The 27,007-nt window shown below is 39.0% G+C and overlaps 1 protein-coding gene across 1 annotated transcript; it reads left to right on the plus strand.

Annotated features, from left to right (window-relative positions):
* Positions 1 to 135: 135 nt before the first annotated feature.
* urb2 (URB2 ribosome biogenesis homolog) lies at positions 136 to 26,210 on the plus strand. The gene is made up of 12 exons (XM_041786466.1): positions 136 to 195; positions 714 to 859; positions 2,247 to 2,423; positions 2,559 to 3,667; positions 3,799 to 3,937; positions 6,104 to 8,519; positions 9,342 to 9,502; positions 9,705 to 9,815; positions 13,415 to 13,657; positions 17,645 to 17,741; positions 20,072 to 20,205; positions 24,561 to 26,210. Exons 2-12 carry the CDS (start codon positions 734 to 736, stop codon positions 24,756 to 24,758), a joined length of 4,911 nt encoding a protein of 1,636 aa, XP_041642400.1. The 5' UTR covers positions 136 to 195; positions 714 to 733; the 3' UTR covers positions 24,759 to 26,210.
* Positions 26,211 to 27,007: the final 797 nt, after the last annotated feature.

Below are 27,007 nucleotides of genomic sequence, written 5' to 3' on the forward strand. Positions count from 1 at the left end.
ATACAAAATCATAATAATAAATGACATTTTAAGCATGATATATGTCAAAATTAAGCTGGGAAATGAGAATATTTTGAACCAACCGTTAACAGAAATTTCAACTCGACTATCGATTGGTCCTGACTGGCTGACGGGGTGAAAGTTGAGAGTTCGTCCTCATCGTCTGGAAACAGGAACACGTGCATGTCAATAGAGGTGAGTCTAATAAATAAAAAAATAGCCATCATAAGAATGTTACTCCTCTTAAATATGGCATACCGAGGCTCGGTGATGTTTTCTAATGCGCAGAGGAGAAGCAGCCTCAGGACTGGTGTACTTTGACTGGAGCAAACAGATGCTAACGTGCTAGTGTTGTTAGCTGTAACACTTCAGGATGCAAGTTTTTCAGAAACTTTGGATGTGATGCCGTAGAAATAAATATCTATTAAAAATTGAAATTAACACAGGTACTTTTTCCTGATTTTTTTTTCTTTTTTTCCCAAATCCCTTCGCCTGAGCTGAGTAATCCAAATGAGAAGCTCTCTCAGATCATTAAAGTTGTTTTAGGCGGACTTTAGGTTGATTTGTTCCTCAATCTACACGCTTGAGATGTGTCCTAGTCAGTCTTTTTTAATAAAAATAGAAAATCTGAATTGCTGTTTTAGTTCACGGTTGTGTTTCGTCTTTGTAACTCTGACTACTATTTTCCATGCCCCTTCTTTATAACTGTGCAGAGGCAGCACCAGCTGCAACGATGGCTGCCATCTACTCAGGTATCCACCTGAAACTGCAAAGTCATCAGACTCCATGGGAAGACAAGTTAAAGCTGGCACGTTTTGCTTGGATCTCTACTCAGTGCCTTCTGCCCAACAAGGAACAGGTAACACCAGGAGTTGTGTCATTGGAAGTGTATGTATTCATGTAATAATGCCTTGTTCTTGTTGCCTGTTGTCATGTGTCACATTGTTCCCATGTAAGTTATAAGTAATTAACGTTAAGTATTGTAGTTCTGTAGGTTAGGTGAATATACAATGTATGGAAAAAAGTATTCAGCCACCTAAACATTATACCAACATGGACTGTAATGTCATTGTATTCAAATACATGCACTTTAAAATGGAGTTGCCCCCCTTTAGCAGCTATAACAGCCTCCACTTTTCTTGACTTTCCATAAGATTTCGGAGTGTTTATTTTTAGGAATAGTTTCCCAGTCATTCTACACATCCCAAAGGTGCTTGATGGGGTTGAGGTCAGGGCTGTGTGGGCCACTCAAGTTCTTCCACACCAGAATCATCCTTGCTTTGTGTACTGGAGCATAGTCATGTTGGAGCAGAAAAGGGTCTTTCCCAAACTGTTAGATGCATAGTATTGTCCAAAATGTCTTGGTATGCTGAAGCATTAAGATTGCCCTTCACTGGAGATAAGGGGTCTAGCTCAAACCCTGACAAACAGCCCCATACCATTACCCCTAAACTTCACAGCTGGTACATGCAGTCAGCCAGGTAACATTTTCCTGGCATCCACCAAACCAAAACTCACTTATCTGATTGCCAAACAGAGAAGCGTAATCAATCACTCCACAGAACATGTTTCCACTGCTCCACGGTCCAGTGTCTGTGTGCTTTACACCTCTACATACAAAGGTTGGCATTGGACTTGTTGATGTGAGTCTTGCATGCAGCTGTGCAGCCATAGAAACCAATTCATGAAGCTCCTGCTGCAATGTTTTTTGTTCTTACATTAATGCCAATGGAAGTTGAGAACATTTAAGCCATGTGCCTTTGCAGCCATTAACCCTGCTATGTGATTTTATGTGGTCTTATGCTTCATATTTAAGTAGCTGTTCTAATATTATCACTCACAGTTGACTGTGGAATATCCAGCAGGGATGACATTTTAAAAGAACTCTTATGCAAAGGTGGCACCAATTACAGTACCACGCTTGAAGTCACTGAGCTCTTCACAGGGACCTGTATTGTATCACAGATGTTCTAAATTGCAACGAAACGAAACACCTGAATTCAATAATTAACAAGTGTGGCCAAATACTTTCGTCCATATAGAGTATTTCATTTTGTTCCCTAGTCAAAAAAAGTATCATGGTCATTGTTTTCTCTAACTTTACAAATATCGGTGCTACCAATAATGCATCTTGCATTTTTTTGTCTTTCTGCCCTACAGCTCTTGGTCCATAATTTGGAGTTTTTGTAGGTGATTGTTGTTTATTTGTGTGGTCGATCATTTCCCGTGCCCCTTTTCCACTGCAGGTGCTGTTGGACTGGTGTATATACGCTCTGACTGGCTGGTACAATAAGAAGGTTGATATTCCTGAGAAAGTTCTGGAGGGTCTGTGGTGTTACCTTGATGATCTACTTCACAGCAGAAAGCTCCACTCTCTTCTCAAGGAGGGCAAAACCATCAGCCTGAGGGTCAACATGGCACAGGTATGCTACAATACTTTTCATGCATGTAATGAAGATGTTTTAAAGATGGAAGTGTCATCATTGTTGTTAAAAGGAGCGGTTTGGGGTATATGATATGATGCTTTACTTAAATATCTTTACTCTGTATGCTTCCAGCTGCTGCTTGACCGTCTCCAGGAGTGTGCAGGTGGTGTCTCGAAGTTGCCGGTGTGTGCGCCCACCCTACTGAGTGTCTGTCAGGGCCTTCTCTCTGCTCCTGCACTATCATCTGTTTTCACCACCAAGTATGAACTCATGGCTGATCTGTTGGCCAAGTTCTGCTCTCTGGCCTGCCATGAGCTTCAACAGCCATCACTCACAGAACCAGAAGCAGCTGAATCTTTTACATATCAACACAAGGCAACGACAGAGGCTCTTCCAAATCCTGTGAGCGATGTTGAACTGACCACTGACAGTCCTCCTGAAGAGCTACATTTGGATGCCAATAACCCCCCTCTAAAGTCAAAGGAAAACCTCCCCTCTTCTAATCTATTTGAGGTATTCCTTCAGGTCCTCTCTTGTTACTTGTCAGTTCAGCGACAACAAGCCAATCCTAACAGAGTCTTCACCATGGTAACCAACAAGCTGATTCAGCCATTAATTCTGCTAAGACACCTGCTGACATCAGGGGAGTTTTCACCTTCTCACACACATCTCGGTCTCCGCCAGCATCTCAACAGAGACATTCGCATCAAGATAGACTCCATCCTTCAGTTAGCTCTCTTCCCATCTGAACACCTGGCCTCATACAAAGAGGAGCTTTTTCCTTCTGGGAAATGTGGTTCTGGAAGGGCAAAAGGTCCTTTAAAGCGTGCCACTGCAGTTATTTCCAAACTGAGCAGTGAGGGCTATTGTGAACCACTTCTACACTACACAGTGAAGTCAAACACATTATCTCTGCTGTTTAAATTCTTCCTGGAAAGCTACGGAAAAGGGAGAGGAGACAGTGAGGAAGCACAAAGGGTGCTATGCTTCTATTTCCTCACAAGGTTAGTGCCAGTTTTGGATGTAGATCTTGATGGACTGCCACTGCAGGAGTCTCCCCCATCCTCCCCTTGTTCCCCAGAGAATTGGAGTCTGGCTCTGCTGTCTGTTGAGTCCCTGCTCAGCCAGGCTCTGACTGCTGACATTTATAATGTAGCTGCAGACAGGATCAGACATGGAGAGGTCCAGCTGAACTTTTACAGAGCTCTAGGACAAATGCTCCTCAACCAGGCCCAGCCAAGGTAAAATGAAGCTCTTTTTTTAGAAATGTTTTCTTTTTTTCTGAGTTATTTTACATTCTTAATAAGTGCTATTTTTTCTGTAGCCAATTTTTGGTCATATACTGGATTTTTCTTTCTGTCATCACTTTCAGCATCCCTGCATGGTACCGCTGTTTTAAGATGCTGTTGAGTCTCAACCATCTGATTCTGGAGCCTGACCTGGACCAACTTTTATCATCAGCCTGGGTTAATTCTGAATGCATGGATGCACGAGTGCAACGGGCCCGACAGGTCTGAATTTATTTATTTGTGACAACTGATAACATCAGTGGTTCCATAAGTTTTGTCCTGGGCTCCCCCACCTACAGGTGCATCTCAAAAATTTAGAATATCAAGTAAAAAAAAAAAAAAATTTCCAAGATTTACTCCATAAAGTTAAATTTCCATATTCAAGATTCATCTCATTCATAGTGAAACAAATGAAGTTTTTTTTTTCTAAGTATTGATAAATATTGCTTATAAAATATTAGAATATTGTGAATAGTCCAGTTTTCAAAAGTTTCCCGAGCCTTCACTCTCTCACTCTGGTTCAGTACACACAACTGCAATCATGGGGAAGTCTACCCTGCACAAGTAGGGTAAGCCACAGAAGGTCATTGGTGAAAGTGCAGGCTGTTCTCAGAGACTGTATCAAAGAATATTCATGGAAAGTTGTCTGAAAGGGAAAAGTGTGGTAAGAAAAGGTGCACAAGTAACAGGGATGAGCTCAGCCTTCAGAGGATTGTCAAACATGGCAGATTCAAGAACTTAGAGGAGCTTCACAAGGACTGGACTGAGGCTGGAGTCAGTGGATCAAGAGCCACCACAAGAAAACGGGTCCAGGAGATGGACTACGAGTGCTGAGCCCTGAACCACAGACAATGTGATAAGCTTCTTACCCAGGCTAAGGAGAAAAAGACCTGGACTGTTGCACAGTGGTCCAAAGTTCTGTTTTCAGATCAAACTAAATTTTACATTTCATTTGTAAATGAAGCCCATTGTTATCAGTTTTCACAGTCAGTGATGGTTTTCGGTGTCATGTCATCTGCTGGTGTTTGACCACAAGTTCAGAGTCATCGCTGCCAGCCGTCTACCAGGAGATTATAGATCACTTCAGGCTGCCATCTCCTGAGAATGTTTATGGAGTTACTGATTTTTTTTCTTTTACAGCAGGACTTGGCACCTGCTCATTGAAGCCAAAACTACCAGAAACTGGTTTGCTGACCTCGGTATATAGATGTAGTAGTTTGTGCAAAAGAAGCTCCAACCAATAACTGAGAGCATGAATGAGCATTATTTCCCAAAAGGTCAACAATTCTGTATTATAAATCCTTTTTTGGACCGGTGTTATGTCACATTCTGATGTTTTTAAAGAGTGGATTTTTGTGAGCTGTAAGCCATAATCATCCAGACTAAAACAAAAGAAGTCTTGAAATATTTCTTTTTGTCAGGATGAATCTAAATGATATGGCAGTTTCACTTCTTTTATTAAATCACAGAAAAAAATGAACTTTGCTGTCCAAAAATAACATAATTTTGATTGATTTCATCATAAACCTAAGTTACAAGCATGGCTTACTAAAAACCTGATGGTCTTGAACAAAAAACATGCCTTTTCTACACAGTTTTATCTGCAGACATTTGATCTAGTAAGCTTGTTGTCATGATTTCACACTAAAGCCACCATTTGGTATAATTAACCCAAGGCTTTTTTTTAGTTGTGTTTAACTTTGTGTCAATGAAATATTAAAGTATGTCTGTCTCTGACTTAACCTTAAACATTTTTGTGGGCAGGACCAGGTGTTGTTAAAAATTGTTCGCATTAACCCACACGTAAACATGGCCATTTGTACCTAGAACCATGATGGGGGTTAAATTTACCCGTGTGTTGCTGAAATGCCTAAACAAAAGCCAAGGACTAACCCACGACATGGATACCACAAACAAATATAGTTTTGTTATTGTGAAGTGTCTTTAGATATCTTAAATGCACAGAGTGAGGAAGAATCTGTTATAGGGGAAGTGATTAGTACTAGGAGGGCTTTGAATGTGATCCAGTTCTCTTTCTGTGGTTATCAGCTGCTCATTGTCTGTGGTTGAAATATTGTTCTTGATAAGTCCTCATTCTAAAAAATTAGAGCACTATAAAAATGGGTACATTTTATCCACTGGCAGCTACAGGACTATAGAGACTCCTGGTGGTTCTACTATTGACTTACAACATTTTGTAAAAAGCCAATCAACAGACAATTTGCAAGTTGTGCATATAGGAAAAACAAGAACATGCACGCTTCTGCACATATTTGTTCCCCCTCAAAAGTTGTATTAATTTATCGCATTAGCAGTATACATATGTATGTGCAACCATGTAGTAAGTGATCATTTTTGACTTGGACATAATGCTTTTTTCCTCAACAGCTCCTGGTGTGCAGCCTCCTTGAGACTTATACAAAGCTCCGTCAGCTGCCTCGCCTCTTCTCTGAGCTCCTGTCTGTGATCTGTCAGCCGGCCCTGGATGCTCTCCGCCCTCCTCTGCTCACCGACACTGTCTCCGCCTCCATCAGGACATGTCTTATAGACACACCACCTTCCCAGTGCCTTGAAATTTGCTCATCAGTGTTGGAGAGCATCAAGAAATATATACTGTTTGACCTGAAGAAGGAGGAAAAGAAGATGGAGGTTGATGGAGAAGAAAATGATAAGGATAAAGAAATAAAGTCGGAGCAGGAGAGAGAGGATGCCTCTCTTAAGCTGTTCTCCCTCAGCCAGCTGCTTCATGTTGTCATGTTCACTTTAAAGACTCTAGATAATGCCTCTCCTCTTCCTATAGTGAGGAAGAGTCAGGTGCTAATGGAGGAGATGCAACAAGTTGTGAAGGAGCTGCTGAATCTGTCATCAAGTGAGAAAGAAGCTGTGAAAATAAAGAGTCAAAGAAAAGGCAAAAAGAGTTCAGACCAACATGAGTCTAAACTGGAGTCACTGTGGAAACAGAAGACCCAGGAGGCTGCTCTGCTCCTCAGATACACCTGGGTGGAAGTGGACACACTCTTTAGTATCCACTGTAGCAAATACACAAGTCTTGACTCAGCAGTTCAGGGTAAAACTAAAGACATGCCTTCATCCATGACACAAATACAACATCTCCTTTCTGGTGAGATTTCTCCTGCGTGTGTCCACACATCCAGCAGCCCCATGTGCCACTTGCTCTTTAAACTCCTTACTTTGCAGCAGATGAAGAAAGTTCTCCTAGATTCCTCTCTACTCTCTGAAGCCAGCACTGCTGCACTTTTAAACAGAGCAGCTCAGTTTATTTTAGCCACATGCGAGTTTGAGGTGGGTGAAGAGCAGGTGTGGGACGGGCAGATATGGAGTGTGAATGCACACTCCTACCCTGCAGCACACTGGTACCTTGTCACGTCCAATCTGCCTTTAATAGCTCCCTACCTGAGTGGAGAAGATGTGGGCTGTATGGCGGAGGTTCTAGTTCATTCACTCCTCTTTCCTGGCACAGGGAAGAACCAGTCGCTTGGCTGTCTGAGTGCCTCACTCATTTCTTCTCAGCTTCTCCAAAGCCCCATTCTTGCTGAGTTGCCTTCACTGTTTTCTGCCACAATCCATTCCCTCACACAGAGAATTATTGGTGTTCTTAAGGTGGCACATGTACCAAAAGTTTGTCCGATGTTCATGAAGTCTCAGGAGGAAGGAGCTCTGACTCAAGTTTTGAAAAAAGAGACCCTGGTTGAGGATATTTTGGCCTCCTCACAGAATGGACAGATGTCTATTCTGCTGACCGACTCACAGAAAAAAGAGCTGGAGAATATCCTCCAAATCTTAATCAAACTAAACCCAGATGGGTTGAACTCTGAGGATCTCAGCTCTGTTTTCCTACTCCTGTTCTTCATGCTCGCCTCCACTTCCAGTCAGTCAGACTGGTTGACTTCAGACTCTCCTGATTGTGAGGAGGATGTTGCTTTTCTCGTGAAGCTGCTCAGGCTCGTGACATGTCTCCTAGGTGGCAGAAACTTCCAGAGTGTTTTAAAACTCATCCATGGTGGCACTCTATTGCAGGCAGCTGTATCCTCTCTCCTTTGGCAAAGCAACAACAGAAGATTTAGAGCCACAGGTAGTGCAAATTGGTTAGAGTTAATTAAAGCAGTGCAGAGCTTTGTTAGGTGCTTGGTGCAGTTGATTATAACCAGAAACAGCAGCGTGAGACTCAACCTGGAACAGTTCGCCTCTTATCTTTCGGAAACGGCAAGCAGGCAAACTGTGGCGCAGTGTTCAGCAGCTGATCCGGGTAAATCAGATCCAGGAGTGTCCATTTCTACTCTTCATCTCCTGCTGGCCTCGCTGACCTCCTTCTCCCAGGCAATCACCTCTAACCTTGGCAAGAATAAACAAATGGATCAAACTTTGACCCAGATGCTAACAGGAACCACAGCTGCTCTGGGGCCAGCAGTCGAGTCTGTGTTGAAGCCTCAGACTGGTGGTCAGTTGCCCATCCAGCTGGCCAGCGGTCTGAGTCAGGCCTTCATAGTAGAAGTTGTTACTGTCATGCTGCAGTGTGAGCTGTCCGCTCTATCACTGGAAGGAGAAAAGCAGCAGCTCAACCTGAGACACATGAATCTCTATCAAAGCTTCTGTCAGCAGATCCTCAAAGAAATAACGTCTGCCCACAGGCCAAAGGACTTCCTGGTTTCCTCTCTCCATTTCCTATCAGCTTTCTATAGAGCAGTGAAGGAGAAAGGAGGGGAGGAGGAGGAGGGAGAGGAAAAAAAGGAGTTTGATGAGCTGTACATGCAGATGCTGCAGACAGTGCACAGACTGCTCACAGGTAAAGCATGTGTATCTGATTCAGTTTAAGCATTTTAGTGCTGTTAGTGTGAGTTAAGGCAGTCCAATAATTATTTAATAATAATTTGAATATCAAAAATATTTGTGAGGAAAAATCTGGTATTTGGTGCTGCCTTGAAATAGTGCATCTAATAGTGTTGTTGCCAGTGAGTTTATTCATGTAAATTTATATGGCAATAAAGCCCTGTTGATACCACTTTAAGTTATCAAACATATATTTATTTTCCCCAAGGGCCAAGTTATTTAACAGCAGGCAAAATCAATTGCAAAAAAATCTCACTAATGGTTGAGAGACTTAAAAGAAAGTGCAAGAGACATCAGAAAACACACCAAACTGGTTTAAAAGTGTAGTCGCTGTAACTGAATATCATAAATGTTACATTGAGCTGTTTAAAGGGCTCATGGCAGAAGGTACTAAAGAGTTTCCCAGTCCTTTTGTCCCGCATGTTGAGAGGGTGTTTTGCAGCCAGATAAAAGCAGGAAGAACTCCTTTAAAAGCAGATGGTGGCTTTATTCAGGACTGAACAGGCCTCTAAGAGTCCTGAGTATAAACAGATCACTGAAGTACTCAGAGTTGTATTTGTGATTTTGTAGCATGCTCTGACAATACCCAAACCTAGTTCTGTTTTTGAACCTAAGTGCCACATAAAAGCTAATAAGAGAGAATAGATGAATAGATTCAATGAAACAAGAATGAAACCTTTTCATAACATTATTTTGGATGCAAAATTAAGCAGTTAAAAGTTACTTCAATGTGTTTGAAATGAATGATTATTTTTGAATTGTTGTATTTTGCTTCCAGCCTCTTGGCTGTCTCCGGGCGATCTTTGTGAGCTGGAGCCAGCTGTGCAGGAGCTGCTGCGCCACCTGGTGGAGAAGAGTACGACAGGGCAACTGAACCTGTTGCTGCTGATGATCAAAGAAGGACTGGAGACGAGCAAGCTGAGGGCAGGAAACTACAGGGTGAGACATGGCATGCTCAAAACTCTCACTTCTGTTGTTACACTTTTAAACACCCCAAAAAATGACTGTTTTCTTGGACGCTATTTTAATTTAATTTCCACTCAAAGCTCATTTCCTTATGGGGGGATTTTCTTTGTGCCTCTTGGTACAGAAATTTTATTTGCCGTTGTATTAAAAACACTTCTTCCTCTGCTGCTTTCAGGAGGTGTTATCTGCAGTCATCATCACCAAGCTGCTGTCCTGTTGTCAGTTACCTGAGCCCTGCTCTAAAGCTCTGTGGCTCATTACACCACAGATTATATCTGCCATGGTGGTGAGAAAAACACATGAACACACACATGCAAATAAGAAAGCACACACCGTCAAACTAAGCAAGAAAATCATACCAGGATCTGCTTCAGTAATTTTACACATACACAAATACTGGCCCATGCATGTGAACAGTGGTTGCTGATTGCACCAGCTGTGATTACAAGTTATTTTTGTCAACCAAACAATGCATCAGAAAGAGGGGCTAAAATAATAAAAAATATAATTGAAGAGATCACAGCAGAAGGCAGTTTTCTCTGGTTTTACTGCTTAGAGATTTGGATAAGGCAAATATTTTTAATCTTTTTATACACAAAATTTTTTTCTCACTTTTACTTCAAAATTAAGATTTCCCATTTGTTTTTTTTATTTGCAGAAAGCAGCAGCTGGTAAAAAAAATACAGTATTGACATCGGTTGGTTGATATAACGTGATACAAATGTTTTGACTTGGAAAAACTTCATAGATCAATATTTCACAGAATAACTAAGATTTTTCGGAACAGCTAATCTCAGCATGCCCTCCACCAGTCTTGGTGATGTAATGTCAAAAGTCAACCAGCTCTGCTTCGATAGATGAGGTTAACTGTGTTGAAATTGAATAGGCTCAGGAGATGAATTCCTTTCTTCCTTGTAAAGATGCTGATTTAAAGGTACAGTGTGTAATTTTTGCATAGTAGCACTGAGCAGAACAAACTTGGTAAAACTGAAAAATGATATCAATAATAGGGCCACATACATACAATCACTTGATTTTTTTGGACTTAGGCTTATTCATACATAGGGAGTTTCTCCTCCACCACAAAAGGGACCAAATAGTCGAAACTCATTTTTTAAAATTCAGGTGGATGCCACAGCTACCATCAGAGGTGAGCATCACAATCTAGAATCTGAACGTTAGCTGTTGCCAATATTCCCCAATTTTACGCATTGCAGCTTTAAGGACGAATGATAATCCCTCAGTTTTTTAAGTGACTGCTATAACATTATTCCACTGAATATTGATATCTCATTTCTTCCTTAATTAAAACAGAAGAATTCTGTTCTTTAAAAATGAATGTAAAATATTTTGTATGCCCCTTATCTACAGTTTGACAAATATTGCATCTTTTTGTTTTCTTAGACAGTAGCCGTTTTCTGAAAATGATACACCTAAAGTGGCACATTTTATTTGGAAGTAGTTGTAAATGCATACAATTAAACAAAAAAATATAATTTTATTCAAATACAAACCTCTAAACAGTAGAATCACCAGTAGAACAGAAAACACATTCTCACAGAAGTCTCTGTTTTTTCAGTTGTTGTGTGTAGCACAAATTTACCTTTTTATACCTGTAGTTTCTACAAGGGTGGAAATAGTACATGATTATTGTACTCAAGTAAAAGTACAACTACTCTGGTTAAAATTTACTTTAAAGTGCTGGTCTATAAACCTACTCAAGTAAAAATAAAAAGCACTCAATTTAAAGTTTACTTTAAGTACTGAGAAGTGAGTAGATGCTGAGTTGATATTTCCTTATTGGCAATAACAACATGAGAACACTGATCTTTAACCAGGATTTTCAGGTAAAGTAATACCTTTGTAATAAAGTAACATACAACAGCTGTGTCGGGATGCGATATGGAATCATTCTCTTTCTATTAGGGGTGCAGGATATTGGATTTTAGTGGATATCAGTTGTTTAAAAGTAATTTAGCCAATACCAACATTAATACTGATATTTAATTGAAGTTCAGACCTAAAAATTTTTGTCCTTAAAACACACAATTTAAAGTTTGAGTATGAATAAATTGACCGATTTCAGTCTTTAAAAATGACTATAAAGTGTAAGGAACAATGATGAATAAAGAAAAAGACTTCAGCTGACATAGGTCTGTCTGTCCAGCCTCGAACTCCCCTAAGTTATTTATTCTTCCAACCTTTACAGCTGATATAGGCATATTTTGAAGCCAAAATATCAGCAGGAATTTTTATATCTGCTTATACAATAATTAATTTTACAAGCTAAACCCTGCTGACACCGGTATCATGCCTATGATATCTTGCATCCCCACTTGAAAAGTGCTACTGTTTAGTCAACAGAGGTGGAAAAATTTAAAAATTATTGTAATCAAGTAAGTGTACAGTCCCTCTGGTTAAAACTTATTGATTTAAATATGTACTCTAAATAAAGTACAAGTGCACAAAAAAGCTACTTAATTACAGTAATTAGAGTAAATGTAATAAGTTACTCCACACCTCTGAGTTTCTGAATGGTAAAGATGAAACAAATTCAAAGTGGACGAGTGCCGACAGCGCTGAGCTGAGAAATGCCTGAGTGCAGTTTCTTAGGCAACCTGGCAGGTGGAGCTGCTTTCTTATCTACAATACTGTATCATCTTGAATATATTTATATACTTATTTTTGTTGTAGCTAAAGACCCTTTTCACTTTCACAGAGATTTTACTACTTATGACCATTTTTTCTTTACAATAACTGGAATGAGGATCAGTTGTTTTCTTAAGTTTTTTTTAGCCTAGAACCAGCATTTTTTCTTCTCATCCAAATCCACTGACTCTTAGTAAGTGCTTCATTTAACAACTCCTTTACCATCTTTTGCATACTGCTCACAAACTCTCGGTTCTCCCACTTATGAATTAGCATATTATGAAGCCACTACATCCCACCTCTAGCACACAAACCTTAACTTCCATCCTCACTGTTCACTTTCTGCTGCCATACTTAAATCTAAAGGCTAGACGTCCATATATCTCTTAAACCAAAATGTTAAGACAGGCAAAGAACAGCACCACTGAGTTTATTTTACAGTATGCTCTTAAGCCTGACATCAGTAGTAATTTAAGTGACAGATTGCTGGACGTACATGTGACAGACGTCTTCAGTGACTCAGCAGCCAGAACGACAATCACAGTCTGCTGATTTCTGTTGGAGTGCCTGTTCATTGTAATTTCCTCTTTAAGTCAATGTGTTTTCCGTCAGGCCTGCTGGGTGGAGCAGACAGACAATATGGCAATCTGCCTAACCATACTGCACCCACAAAAACAGCACTGTACTTGAATATGCTAACCATGCTGTTTGTCTGTTACCCACTCTCACTGTGCCCATATGTCTGACATCATTTTCATCTGTTGTTTCTATGTTTCTCTCGGCTTTTTCTCTTTAGATGTTGAAAAGCGACTCAGAAGTGATTTAAAATATGAGCATTTTAAAGCAGGAGAACATTTTTTAAATGTCATTACTTTTTGTGGCAGGTCCAGGAGCAGGTGGTTTTCAGTGTAAATGAAATTGGATAAGAAGTAAAATCTACCCAAAATAGCTTTGATAAAGTTTGTGTTGGGGCTCTCAGGAGATCAGAATTTTAAATTGATATGCTATAGTAAACACACTATATGGACTCAAGAATTTGGCCAAAACTGTGAATCACTGAATTCAAGTGTTTCAGTCAGACCCGTCACCACAGGTGTATGAAATCAAGCACCTAGCCATGCAGTCTCTATTTGCAAACATGTTTTATACAAAATGGGTCATTCCATCACAAAGGTACTGTGATGGATGCCATCTTTATATTTCTAATTTCTCTGTGCAAATCTCTCTGTGTTACAGTTCTTAGTGAGATCGTCCAGTCAGGACGTCTCTCTGACCCTCCTCTTTACGGTTCCCACTGTGACTTCAATGACATCGCTACTGCGTCAGGGTGAGGGGCTCATCACAAACCCCCACCACGTGATCTTGGTCCTTGGGGCACTTCAGGCAGTGCCTCTAGATCACTTGACTCCACCTGTCTACCAGTCAGCGTTCCTGGCGGTTCATGAGGCGCTGTTTGCCATCATTCAGTGTCATCCACAGGTATGGCAGGGAGGTGAGGGAGGGAGTCGGGGTAACCAAGATTCAAGAGAAGAGATACCACATTGTGTTTAATCTTGTGAGCTAAAATCTTTAAATATTAAAAGGAAACATAATCTCCACTATGAGGGGCTGTAATGTGTTTCAGTAAAGACTTTTTTGTAGTAAAGATAAAACAACTTTGTTTTATCACTAAGTTTTACTGTTGGCATTTGAAAATGGTATCTGATTTGCTTTCAAACAATATTATACAACATATTAATGTTAATAATAATAATATCTTGAATTTATACAGCGCCTTTCAAGAAACCCAAGGACGCTTTACAGGAACACATAGACATGGACAAACTATGTGAGGGGTAGGATGAGTGTAAGGGGTGGTTTAGTGAAGACTGTAGGCTGTGGTGAACAGGTGGTGCTTGAGACGTTTTTTGAAAATGTCCAGAGATGGAGCGCTATGAATGTCTGCAGGAAGAGTGTTCCAGAGGGTGGGAGCTGCAGCACTGAAGGCTCTGTCTCCATAGGTTCGGAGTTTGGTTTTGGGCATGGAAAGTAGGCCGGTGTCTGAAGATCGAAGGTTGCGGGATGGTGTGTATGGATGGAGGAGATCAGAAAGGTACTGGGGAGCCATAGCATGGAGAGATTTGTATGTGAGGAGGAGGACTTTGTAGTAAAGTCCATGTGAGATGAGGCTGGTTAGAAAGTAGATTGAAATGAATTTTGATACCTTTTAATGACTTTTAAAAAAGCAAACAAGACTATCAGTGCTAAAATCCCCTGTTTCTTCAGTGTTATTTTTATTACCCATGAGTACAGCCAGAGGTTAGTGTCAGACAAGACAATTTCTTGTAAATTTGTATCTATTTTCCGCAACAAACACTCAGTCTGAGTGATAACTTTTGACAGTTAATAGAAAGAAGGATGAGACTGTTTTAGCTGAAGAGACTGCTGAGTACAGGACATGATCAGCAAAAAGACAGGACATAGTGCTTTGTCCACAGGGGTTATCAAAAAGTTAATCTGAAGTTCCCCCACGAGCTTTTACAGAAAAATACTTCGACATGCAGCCATTTAATTGGCTTTTGGTTGGTATAAGCCTCATACAAACAAAAAGACAATTAAATGCTTTTTAGCCTAAGTGTTCACTAGTCTAGTTGTAATTTAATGTCAGCAGACTAATAAAGGAAAATGTTTATTTGTTTTTGTTTGCCACCCCGCCCATTTTGAACCAAAACTACTCCCATGTCTTGAAATGGTCATTACAGTCTGAAGTTACTTTTATGATACAGTGCCACATAAAAAAGACATCACACAATAAGAAAACAGAGGATCCAGTACAATATGATCTAACCCAATTTAAATAAAACAAAATACTAAATAAGATACAACAAGAAAACAAGTACAGATTAGGATGACATTTTTAGCTCCACCTATGAACCTAACCCTAATAGTTTTTTCTGAAATAATTTTGTTTCTGTGTGTAAAGTGAAATAAGGAAAGCATCCAAAATAAAACTAGGATGTTTGTAAAAGCTGTGTTAAAAATTCCCAGCTCTGTTTGAAAACACTATGGTAACATTTTCATAGGTGGGCTTATCATTTTGTCCTCCCCTGAAGATACAGGAAAAGAAAATTGTATATTATAAGGTACAAGACGATTAAGATAGGATGGGATACAAAAAGCATAGATTTGCAAATATTTGCTGTTTAAATGTGTTACTTTTTTTCTCTTTTTCCATTTTAATTTCATACCTGCATCATGTTTTCTTTGTATGATTGCTTGTTGTTAGTCCAAAACTCTGTTATCTTCTGTCACCAGTCTTGGCCAGGACCCTCTTGAATAGGAGATCCTTGGCACCAACGTAACTTTGTTGGTAGAGCAGGCGCACATATACCAAGGCCACGGTCCTTAATGCAGTGGTTTCAGGACTGAGAGGAATTCAGTAAGATAAGAGATGGAGTAAGTAAAGATAATCATTAGAAAGTGGCTCGATAAGACAAGACACATAAGTTATGGTATGATAAAACCATACAGTATAATAAGATGAAAGCATATAAAAAAACCAGAATGATGTACTGACACAAGATAAGTGATAAAATATGATTCAGTTAGGAAGGATAAGTAAAGATAGCATAGGATAGGATAATAAAAGATGATGAGAGATGAGTTTATTGTTCCCCGATTAAGTGAATTCACTTATCACAGTTAACACCAATTGGTAAAAAAAACAGAAAATACAGGGGGCAATAAAAGGATAAAAAATACATTTTAGATAATAATAGTAACAAAAATACAGACTGCACACTCTTTATACACCCTAAAGTTTAAGTTCGACTCCTTGATATAAAGAGGAAAGTCGTATTTGCCTTGATCCTTGCCCTGTAACCCACAGGATGCCCCTGAGGACAGCCTAGCTTACTTTGAACAAAAGGATATTGCAGCTCAGAGGAGTCCTGTTACAGCTGCACAAAGAAACCCTTCATAACATCAAAATGAACTTTTTATTTTACTTCAAAGGCTTTCTTCACCACCCTTGTGTTATAAGGGGCTAAATGTCCCTCTATATAGTGTAGAAGACATCATATCAGAAATGTAAAACAAACAGATTCTATGGGAATCTACATTCCAGCACAAAAAAAGGTGTTTTTGTTTAGTCCAACAATGTTAGTTTGATTATTCTTAATTTTTCACCCTCTTTCTGATTTATTGATTGTTTTTCAGTCTGAAACAGTGACAGAGAGCGACTGCAGAGGGGCAGCTGCATTGAATTAAAAGAGCAAGAAGCAGCTAAATGATATCAGATGTTTGTGAGGACAGATCAGACCCGTAAAGGAGAGAAAGGGGGAGGTAAAAAAGACCAGAGGAAGTGAGAGAGCATTTATAGAGGAAGAAAAGGAATCAAAAGAGAAATGATGAAGACATCAAGGAGGAAGCTGTTAACAGAGGATGTGATTTAAATGTGGTGCACAGGGAAATTTCTGTAAAGTTAGAGAAGAGAGGAGAGAAGGAGAAAAGAGCTGTGATAGTGCATAGGAGAGGTAGGGGAGCTGGCACGCAGCATTGGTTGGCATGGAGCTGGTTTAAGTTGCTGGAAACCATTACTGAGCCCCAACCAGAGCTGGTGACATCACCTCCGCTTGTTCCTCTCCTGCCTCGTCATCCTCACTCGGCTTTGAATAAAGAACAGAGAGCGAGAACAGGCAGAAATGCAAATGAAGCGCATGTGGGGATCCAACTTTTACCTCAAAGTTCTTGGACATAAAGTTTATGAGCCGCTCGGTTATGACTTGAGCTGTCATAATGATGTGATGAACATTGCAGGACTGTTCTTCCCCATAAAAAAAAGTCTCTTTGTCCAACCTACCCTAAGAATTCAGATTCACAAAAACACTTCACTACACCCTACAACAGTATGGCATGTACGCGGTGTATACTGGCTGTCACATGACATTTAGTGTGAAGGGTTTCTTACCTAACTACAGTGCTGAGAGGATCCATAAGCCTGTGTGTGGCTGTGGGAGAATCAAATGATAAAGGTTAGTCCTAGGGGTTTCAGAACATTTGGTACTTCAGCCCTTTTCAATACAAACATTTTTTTTAACCATATCACATCTGTTATTTTAATGATCTACAGTACTGAAAAGCACAAAAGCTTTAAAATGTACAGATCTCCACTCATGTTTTTAACTACAGAATCCACAAGGCAGAGACAGAAAGAGAGACAGAGAGAGCGCGAAAGCACTGTCTAAGATTTATAACTTGATTTCAGTACAGAAATGTTGCCAACACAGTTGTAGAATTTTGATAGTGTGTCGGAGTTTGTTTGCAATTTTTTGCCATTACAACCATGAAAATACACAAAATTGGCCTATGAATGTATTTTTGTTGTTGTGGTTTAAAACCGGGTATCCTTATGTTAGATATTTTTATAGTTTGATATCTAAATTCAGAATTTCTGTAATTAAGATCATATTCTTGCTGTGTGTCCAGGTGATCCTGAAAGCAGCTCCATCCTTCTTAAATGTCTTTCATCGTCTGCTGGCGTCCATCATGCAGGAGGGTCGGCAGAGAGGAGACAGCGACACAGGTAACACAGATGAAAATCATATAGAAGATGATACTGGTTATGCTTAGCAGTATTGTTGGAAATAATTGTTAACTTTAAGTCAGATCAATATTTACACAAGGGATACGTGTAAAAGTCCTAAAATCCAGATCTAATGCAACAGATTTTTCTGATTTTCTAAACAGTTTTATTTTGTAATCAATGAATGAGTAATATGCATAGGAACATCATTCTCTGATGTGTTGTTCTAAATGTCCAACGACTACATTATTAATGAACCATTTGTGCAGAGTTAATCAGAGTTATCACACGATTGAACTGGAATTTTAAATTAATATATCATTCTTGTAAAAATCAAAACAATACTGACATCTGTTTCAACCACTGAAACAAAAAAGAAGTTGTAGGTGCAACAATTGGTTATTTCTCATTTTAATCAACAAAAATTGAAAGCTAACTCTTGCACTCTCCCTAATCTACAGTTAATTTTTTTTTTTTTTTAGCTTCGGTAAGTTTTTACATTATCAGTCATTAAACAGGGATTGTAAAGTTTCCAGACACGTGGCAGAGAAGTGTGAAAAATGTTACAACACTTTGTGTAAAGTAAGTTAGGTAACTCATTAAGTCACTCTGATGTTATATAAAATTGAAGGTCTTTAATTTTTCCTGTTGTAAAAGCTGCTGTTCATTTTTATTTTCAAGCACACATTCATTTGCATTGCTTTTAGTTAATGGGTCAGTGGATAGATAAGTGGAGCTAGACAGATGGATTGAGGGGTGAACAGAAATCAGAGGGGGATGGACTTTATTGGATGTTTCAGCAGCAGGTTATCATGGTGAAATAAGAATAAAAATAGAGTATAGCTGCCTGAAATGTGTCAAAATACTAGTTTAAAACTTTTGCAGCAGAGATACTCTGCTCTACACATCATGCAAACATTTAAGTGTCTTTTTTTATAATAGTTTACAAAAAATTTTACTTTCGTCATTTTTTAATGTTTTTCTTAATCAAAACGAGAATGGCATAAAAACAATCATTCCCTTCAATACTACAATTCACATCCAAGTTGCAATATGATTAAAAAAAATCACAATCTGAAATTTCTTCAAATCATCCAGCCATAATTGAATCTATATAATCGCAAATGCAATATTGGCGGAAAAAAAAAGCAATTTGATTATTTCCCCTAATCATTCAGCCTTACTCAGAAGCTGCTCTGTCTTTACCAGAGCAGTCAAGGGTTGTGTCATCCACAAATAAAACACATTTTAACAGTTAAGAAACATTGCAAATCCCATTGTTATACAGTAGGAATCATTTGGGGCCTAATACAGACCTTTGAGGAACCCCACAGGTGAACTTCAATAAATCAGATTTTATATTATTAAGTTGATCTCTGTCATCAAGGTTACTTTTCATCCACTGTATGCTAACCCATCTTGTTCCATAGTGCTTGGGTTTATTCATTAATATGACATGATCTTTAGTTTCGAAGGCCTTTTTCAAATGTATAAAATACCAACAGTTATTCCTTATTATCTATGGCAGTAGATTTCTTTTCCACAAGTTCCGTCACTGCCATCCGTTCACTCTGAAGCCACATTGCTAATCACTTAATAAACTGGTTGTAAATAAATGTGTTTAGTCGATGAACAAATCAGGCTTTCTATGTTTTTTAAGAACTAGGGGACCAGTATACCAGTATCACCAGATATTGGATTAAAAAAATAAATATTTGGTATTTGCAGATATTAACATTTCTGCAACAATACAACCAATACCAAAACCAATTTGTAGGACTGCAATGTTAAGTCCAAACTACATTTATGTTTTTATCAGCTAAAATTAATTTATACGATATCAGAAAAAATCCAATATACTGTAACCCTTCTGATTTTTACACATAATTTTCATGGAGGTAGTTGTGTATTTTCAGTGCAGTGATGACAGTTGTAAACTTGCATTACATTGCAGACAACTTTTGATGTGCAAATACAGTCATCGATATAGAACATTTACAGATAGAGCATGCAAATCTCTCCCTCCTCCTCATGTGCAAATACAGTCACTAGTTGTGCTTAAGCGTTAATACTTTGTGCAGACATGCTTTGAGGACAACATTTTGATCAGATGTAATTATAATATGCACATACAAAATGATAAACATAATAAACCAAAGTAGCACCATCTAAAATTTGTTTTTTTTTTTTAGATGCAACAAGTGAGCAACACAACAGAATTGTCCCAAAAAAATGCGACCAAAGCTGGACACAAATATGGACACAACTCTGAGGTCTGTCTATACTGAACCTCAGAGTAACTGAACTTAAATGTATTGTTGTTTTTCAAGGTCCTGACAGTGAAGTGTACCTGCAGTGCTCCAGACTGATAGAGAGGATGTACTCTCACATCGCTGCGGTAGCTGAGAGCTTCACCACTCTGCCAGCTTTCATGGTGGCCCAGTACGTCACAGAGCTGCAGAAGGTACGCACACACAAAGGCACACAGAGTCTTGATATCATACAGAGTCAACATGCGTCTTCATCCAGACCCATCTGTCATCCCGGCTTATTTCCTACAGCTGTGAGAGACACAGTTGCACCCACACGCACACACATGATTGAGGCAGTAGGATCTCAGCTGATCCTTTGATCTACACTAGTTTGTTGCTTAGTTTGTGGTTCAGCTGAGCAGAGTATTGCTGACGCTCAGGAGGAGGAGGGGGGTGGGTTAGGGTGGAGGGGTAGTGTTTTTGTTGGCTGGATGGTTGATGTTCACAGATCAGGGCGAGCAGGTCCAGGATTACTGTAACTCTGAGTGCTGGATGAAGCTCCAAGCTGGTTGCTCCCTCCAAGCAGTGAGTCATGTCTGGCTGGTGAACGCGGCTCCTCTCTGCCACCAGACTGTATTTATCGAGGCGCAAATCTGACTCAGCAGTTTCCAGCAGAGTTGTACGGTGAGAGACAGACAGAGAAGACAGACAGAGAGACGGAGGCAGTGAGGTAAAGGGAGTCTGTTATTCTCTGGAGCTCTCTGTGAGTCATATAATAATCCTGAAATTAGACTTAAATAGTGATTTAATGGATTTTTTAAAGAGATGGACCTCTTTGTGATTCAGAGGTCACTCAGTGGAACTGTATATTTTAGCTCATCCTCAAACTGATTTTTTCACGCAGAAGAAAAGTGGTGTAGTAAAAAAGCACTGTATTTATACTTCTTTAGTTTGAAAATGTGAGTGCTTCCTTTTAAAATGTATTCTGTTTAACTGAAGAGCCAAACATAGCATAACTCCTCCAGAGTAATCAAGGTGTCTTGGTGGCCTCTCTCATAGTCTCCTTCTTACACAGTCACTCAGTTTCTGAGGACGGCCTGACCTAGACAGATTTACACGTGCCATATTCCTTCCATTTCTTGATGATGGATTTACCTGATCTCTGGGGCTTTTTCATTGTTTGAGGAATTTTTTTGGTATCCATCAACTGACTTATACTTTTCAGTAACATTTTCTGTTAGTTGCTTTGGGTGTCTTTGGTATCATGGTGTAATGGTAGCCAGGAATACTGAATCACCAGTGACTGGACCTTCCGGACACAGGTGTCTTTATACTACAATCACTTGAGACACATTCACTTCACTCAGCTGATCCAAATTTCACTACTTATGAGACTGCTAGCACCAATTGACTGGACCTCTGTTCAATTAGGTCAGTCACTTTAAAGGGAGTGAATATTTATGCAGTCACTTATTTTACATTTTTATATATTTTTATAGAAATCCGTTTTCACTTTGACATTAAAGATGAGGTTTTTTTTTCTTTGGGTAAAAAGGCCAAAGTATATTGACGATGATTGATTTATAAAAACAGTAACAGGGTAAAACATCCAAGGTGTGAATACTTTTTATAGGCACTATATACACTGAGATCACACTGATCATGTGATAATCACTATCAGTGAACTGAATATTTCCTTCTGCATCCATACATCAGCTCATTCTGCCTTTGGTGGCTGGCAGGAAAATCTCTGGGGTAAAAAAAAAAAATCCACTCTGCCTTCACATGTCAGACTCACCTTGAAAGTGAAAGTTTGATGAGTTTTGTGTATGCACACAAGAGCTGATTGGCAGACTTGTGTTTGACTGTTAGTCAAAATAAATAAAGCAAAACTTTATGCATTTGAATTTGTTTTTGCCAAAGCAAGACTATGTGGCCTTAAGTGCCAGAAGAAACAGACAGCTGTTGTTGCAAAACTTTTTGCAGGTTTCTCTGCAGCCTCAGAAAGAAAAAGACAGGACAGATACTTACGCTCAGTGTAATCGGCCAAAATGGATAGTGGGTTTTCCTTTTTAACATATTCAAGGCTGTGACAATCCCCTTCAATAAATTTCAATTTGCATGAAGAAGTATTGAACGGCGTTGGAAAGCTGAGAATTGTGGGCATGCGCACATATATGGTTCATTACAGTACTCACAACGATATGACGTAGGCATTCATAGCAGAACACCATAGCAAAACACCAGAAGTATCGCAAGACCGCTACATGGATTCTCAACACTGTAACTCCTCGAAAGTTTGCTCAATCTAAAAAATTCAAACACTGACAGAGAGCTGAGAATCTGTGCTTTCCGGCAATGTATGATGTTTGGTATATATATTACAGTAATGTCAAACAGCACCGCAAAACGGCAGAAGACGAGTGGGAAAGGAGAGTGAAGGAAGAGAGCAAAAGGAGAGCGAGCGAGAGGGGTGTTTTGTTTTCAGAAAATAGCTGAGAATCTGTGCTTTCCGGCAATGTATGATGTGTGGTATATATATTACAGTAATGTCAAACAGCACCGCAAAACGGCAGAAGACGAGTGGGAAAGGAGAGTGAAGGAAGAGAGCAAAAGGAGAGCGAGCGAGAGGGGTGTTTTGTTTTCAGAAAATAGCGTTAGATAGTGGCATTTGTGCGTCTGTCATGTGCAATAACAATATGTTACTTGAGAATGTTGAGAATGCATTTTTCCACCTAATTGTCGCCTATGTATATTGTTATCTTTTGCACTGTGTTTTGCACACCCAGAGTCCTAGACTCCAAAAATGACTGGTGATTGTTCTAAACATGTATAGGTTCACATTTCAAATGTCAAATCAAAACCTCATGAGCAATAACAAAATTTCTTCTCACAAAAGCCATGAAAAACAAATCTGTTTTGTGTTTTTCTTCTTTTAAACTGCTGACAATTCCATATAATGTGCAATAATCATTAACCAGATGTTGAAAAGTCAAGTTCAAGTACTCCTGGGGAAAGGGACCAAGGCTCACAGACTTAGGGCATTTCCTGACTTTTTTACAGCCATAATAACAAAATATGTCCAAATCGCCATTTTTAGACTCAGTAGGTAAGGGTTAAAATGTTAAATTGCCTCAAATCAATATTTTAACATTTATAATCAGTTCTGATCTTGATTGAAAATGGACGCAAAAGAAGTTGGAAAAAGATATTAATGCATATTAATTTTAATATTATTTATCTCTGCTGCTATACTTGATCTCGAACACCCTGGATGTAACAATTTATTTGACACATCTGAGGATTAAATTTATGGAAGTGGCCTCACTTTTAACATCAGGTGTTATGAAGGTAGGAGGACCACAAACTGTCAGTTATTAAAACTGCTGCTCCTAACAACACCTTATAAAGGATTAGTTTACTGAAAGTCGTTCCCTCCTTAATGTGAAGCATGTTAAAGGAGAGAGAGGTTCGTCTCAGATTCAGCCACACACACTTTGTTATGATGTGTGTGTGAGGTCTAAAGTTCAGCTAACTATACAAGTCAGCAGGTCATGGCGTGTGGCACCTGTGTACCTGTGGAGGTATCATGTTGCAGGGATGAATGAGTCGGCACTCAAGTTTTTCTGTCATGTTTGGTTCAGTGAACACAATAGATCCTGTTTATCCATTGTGTTTTTGTGTATTTGCACCCGCTTGGTAATAGATGCCAGTAGTGTGTTTATCTTTCCAGTCTGAGGAGCTGGAAATGTAACAAAAACATTTGTCTGCTCTTTGTTTCATTTTATATTTTAATATTTTTTTAACCTTGATGGTACTGCGATATATTTCAATTTCATGTATATAGTGTGTGCATGTCTTGGCTGGAATAAGCACTGTACTATTGCAATCATGTCTGTGACTAGTAAATGTGAATTGTGAACATTATGTAACTGTTAGTCCCACCAAAAACTGTAAATAAATAGTTTATGTATTGTAGATGAATTACTTGCTCCTTTCATATTTGATTCTAAAAGGTAAGGAATCACAGGGTAACTAACAATTATATACGGGTTTGATGGTCTATGATAATGTCAATTTATAAGACAATCTTATAAATGTACACCACAGTAACTGGTAAACTGAAGAATATAACACACCCCTAAAAACACTTATTACGCCCCTCCTCCTATACTACTGTCTACTTTTTCTTTGTCGTATTAACTTAAATAAGTTGAGCACTTTTTAAATTACTGTACAGATATTTTTAGCCAGGCTGACAGTATATTGGTGTACAATATTTTACCCTACCCTTGTTAAATGTTATGTTCCCTTTAGGCTGTCTGTAAACAGTACATGTAGAAAGAAAGAGAAATATGTTCTTGTCAAAGTGCATTTAGAAAATGAGGAAGTAGATCATTGTGATGGAGGATTTTAGGAAGTGGAAAAAAAACTGATTATCTGAGCAGTGTTTGACCTTTGATTGCTCTGCTTGTTGCTTCAATAATTTAAGTTCCTGTCATGTCTGCTGTTGCCTCTTCTGCTTTCCTCTCCCTTTTCACCACGCTGCTCTTTTTCACCTCTGCAGGTCACTCTGCGGCCTGACATCAAGCAGCATCTGACAGAGGGGATCTATCGGATACTGGACCTGTGTATGGAGCAGGATATCAAGTTTCTGACTGCCGGACTGCAGCTGGGAGTCAGGGAGGTGTTCAATGAGCTGTACAGCAGCTACATGCACTACCACAAAGCACAGAGGCAAGGAGAGGACAAGTACACCGTGTGAGCATTCACAGTGGACCTTAGTTTTCAACCAGAGGACATATCTGCTATTAAAAGACTGTTTAGATAACGTTCTTATATGGGATTGGACTTTTTGGACTGCTTTATTGGCCTGCATTAGCTACTGAAATGACACAAAATCATCAGTATAAAGAGAGTGAGGAAAACAGACAACAAAAAAACCCTGCAACAGCGCTCTTGTTTTGATTACCAAAAACTGCAGGCAAAATCCTGCACTCTGTCTTTATTTCACAATACACTGGCAACATTTCAATACTGAAACATTGCCAATGAATGAAGAGCTGAAGTTTTTTCAAGCTTCTGTACTTTTTGATTCTGTCAGTCATTAAACTAATGGAGATAGTGGTGACCGTTTGCTCTTCTCAGTTGAAAAAGGAAACTCAAACTCTAGCCGGCCACTGTCCCATTGGGAGAGTGGATCATGGTTAAGATAAAGTTATCATCAGGCATAAAGAGGTTTTCTGTGTTTATTATAAAAATTGTATGAAATATACATGCCATTCTTGTGTTTCTTTGTCCTGATATTCTGAGGTTTGAATTGAAAACTATTTCACCACTCCTCTAGTGCCCATCTCATCTTACCTGCACATCTATGAACATATCAACTAGGACCAAACCCAGTTCTATCAAAATAAAAGCATGAGAAAATCCATCATTATAAATAATAATGTCAGTAATAGTTTGCTTAATCCTAATGTATTTTCATGAAACAAGAGGACTAAATGTAAAATGGTCAAATTATACACAACAATGTCTAACTGTAAAAGTTTTGGTGTTGAAAAATATAGAAAATTCTGCACATATATCAAGCTGTAAATAGACATGATGAATGCTAAGCTGCTACAGATGCAATAGGAAGATTACAACCAACCCCACAGGGAGAGAAAATAAAATTACAAAGAATTTCAGCCATATTTATAAGATAACATCCATTCTTACTGTGGAATATGTGTTTGTAAACACAAATGTGTCTGAAGGTAGATATGTGTGGTTACACCCTGTAACATAAACATACAGCTCCTGACTGACTAGAGCTGTTTGTCAAAAGGCACAACCATGAGACAACCACAGCTCTGACAAATGATGTTGAAAATGTTTATACTTTAATTTTAAAGAGCATGGAGTCAAAGTCATTTCCTGAAATAGTTTTTAAACTATGCTTATAATGTATGGGGGAAAAATGCTTATTTGTCGAAGTAGATTTGAAGCAGTTTGTTTATTTTTATTTAACCAAACATTGTTTAAAAAAATATCCTAAATATCACATACCTTAACTTTTTCTAACTGTGAAATTTTTTATCTTTATAAAGTCTGTTTTGTATGCACTTCGTATTTTTATTTTTGTCATTATTGCCCTGAATAGTTTTCATTAGGGATAGGTAATATGGATTTTTACAGATATTTCCAAACTCAATTTAGCTTATACCGATATACAGTTAAATACCCCCCCCCCCCACCCCCCCCACCCAGTAGATGCAATCTCAAGCACTGAGGCTGTGTGGATAGGTCTAAATCAGGCTTGCACATCTGGACACTGCAATTTTACTCCATCTTTCTTTGAAAAACTGTTCAATCTCTGTCTGGTTGTACAGGAATCGGGCATAAACAGATCATTTCACGTCCAGCCACAAATTCTCTATTCGATTGAGGTCTGGGCTTTGACTCGGCCACTCCAGGACATTCACCGTATTATCTTTAAACCATTTCTATTTAGCTTTTGCTGTATGCTGGAAAATAAATCTTCTCCTAAGCCATAGTTTGTTGAGGAGCATCTCCACAGTATGATACTGCAACTACCATGCTTCAAAGTGGGGATGGTGTGATGCAGTGGTTTTGGTGATTTGCAGGAACGTCTTGTCTGATGGCGCCATTTTGGTCTCATCAGACCAAAGACCCTATTTCCACTTGACCACGAGGTCTCCCTCATGCCTTTTGGCTAACATTGAGTGTGTGGCATCCAAGGCAACCACCTATACCTAATGGTGTAGTTTTACATTTTGCCAGTATTAAAGATAGATATACTGTAGTTATACTTTTATAATTATCTGGTCTGCCAACACCAATATTTAACTTCTTCAGCAAATATCTACTGATACTGATATCATGCCTGTAATGTCGTGCGTCTATACTCCTCATGTAGAGGTTGAAAAAAACAAAGATGAGTGCACTTTTCAGGTTGAGACTCCAAACAAGAAATGCATTGATAGGATAATAATTCTTGTCATGGAGATA

This window comes from Cheilinus undulatus, linkage group 1 (genome assembly GCF_018320785.1).
Source record: "Cheilinus undulatus linkage group 1, ASM1832078v1, whole genome shotgun sequence".
Taxonomy (NCBI): Eukaryota; Metazoa; Chordata; class Actinopteri; order Labriformes; family Labridae; genus Cheilinus; species Cheilinus undulatus.

Coding starts and splice junctions, on each gene's coding strand:
- urb2 (XM_041786466.1), top strand. CDS start 734: ATGGCTGCCATCTACTCAGGTATCCACCTGAAACTGCAAAGTCATCAG. Junction 2,424..2,558: donor TGAGGGTCAACATGGCACAG/GTATGCTACAAT, acceptor GTATGCTTCCAG/CTGCTGCTTGACCGTCTCCA. Junction 20,206..24,560: donor ACGTCACAGAGCTGCAGAAG/GTACGCACACAC, acceptor TCACCTCTGCAG/GTCACTCTGCGGCCTGACAT.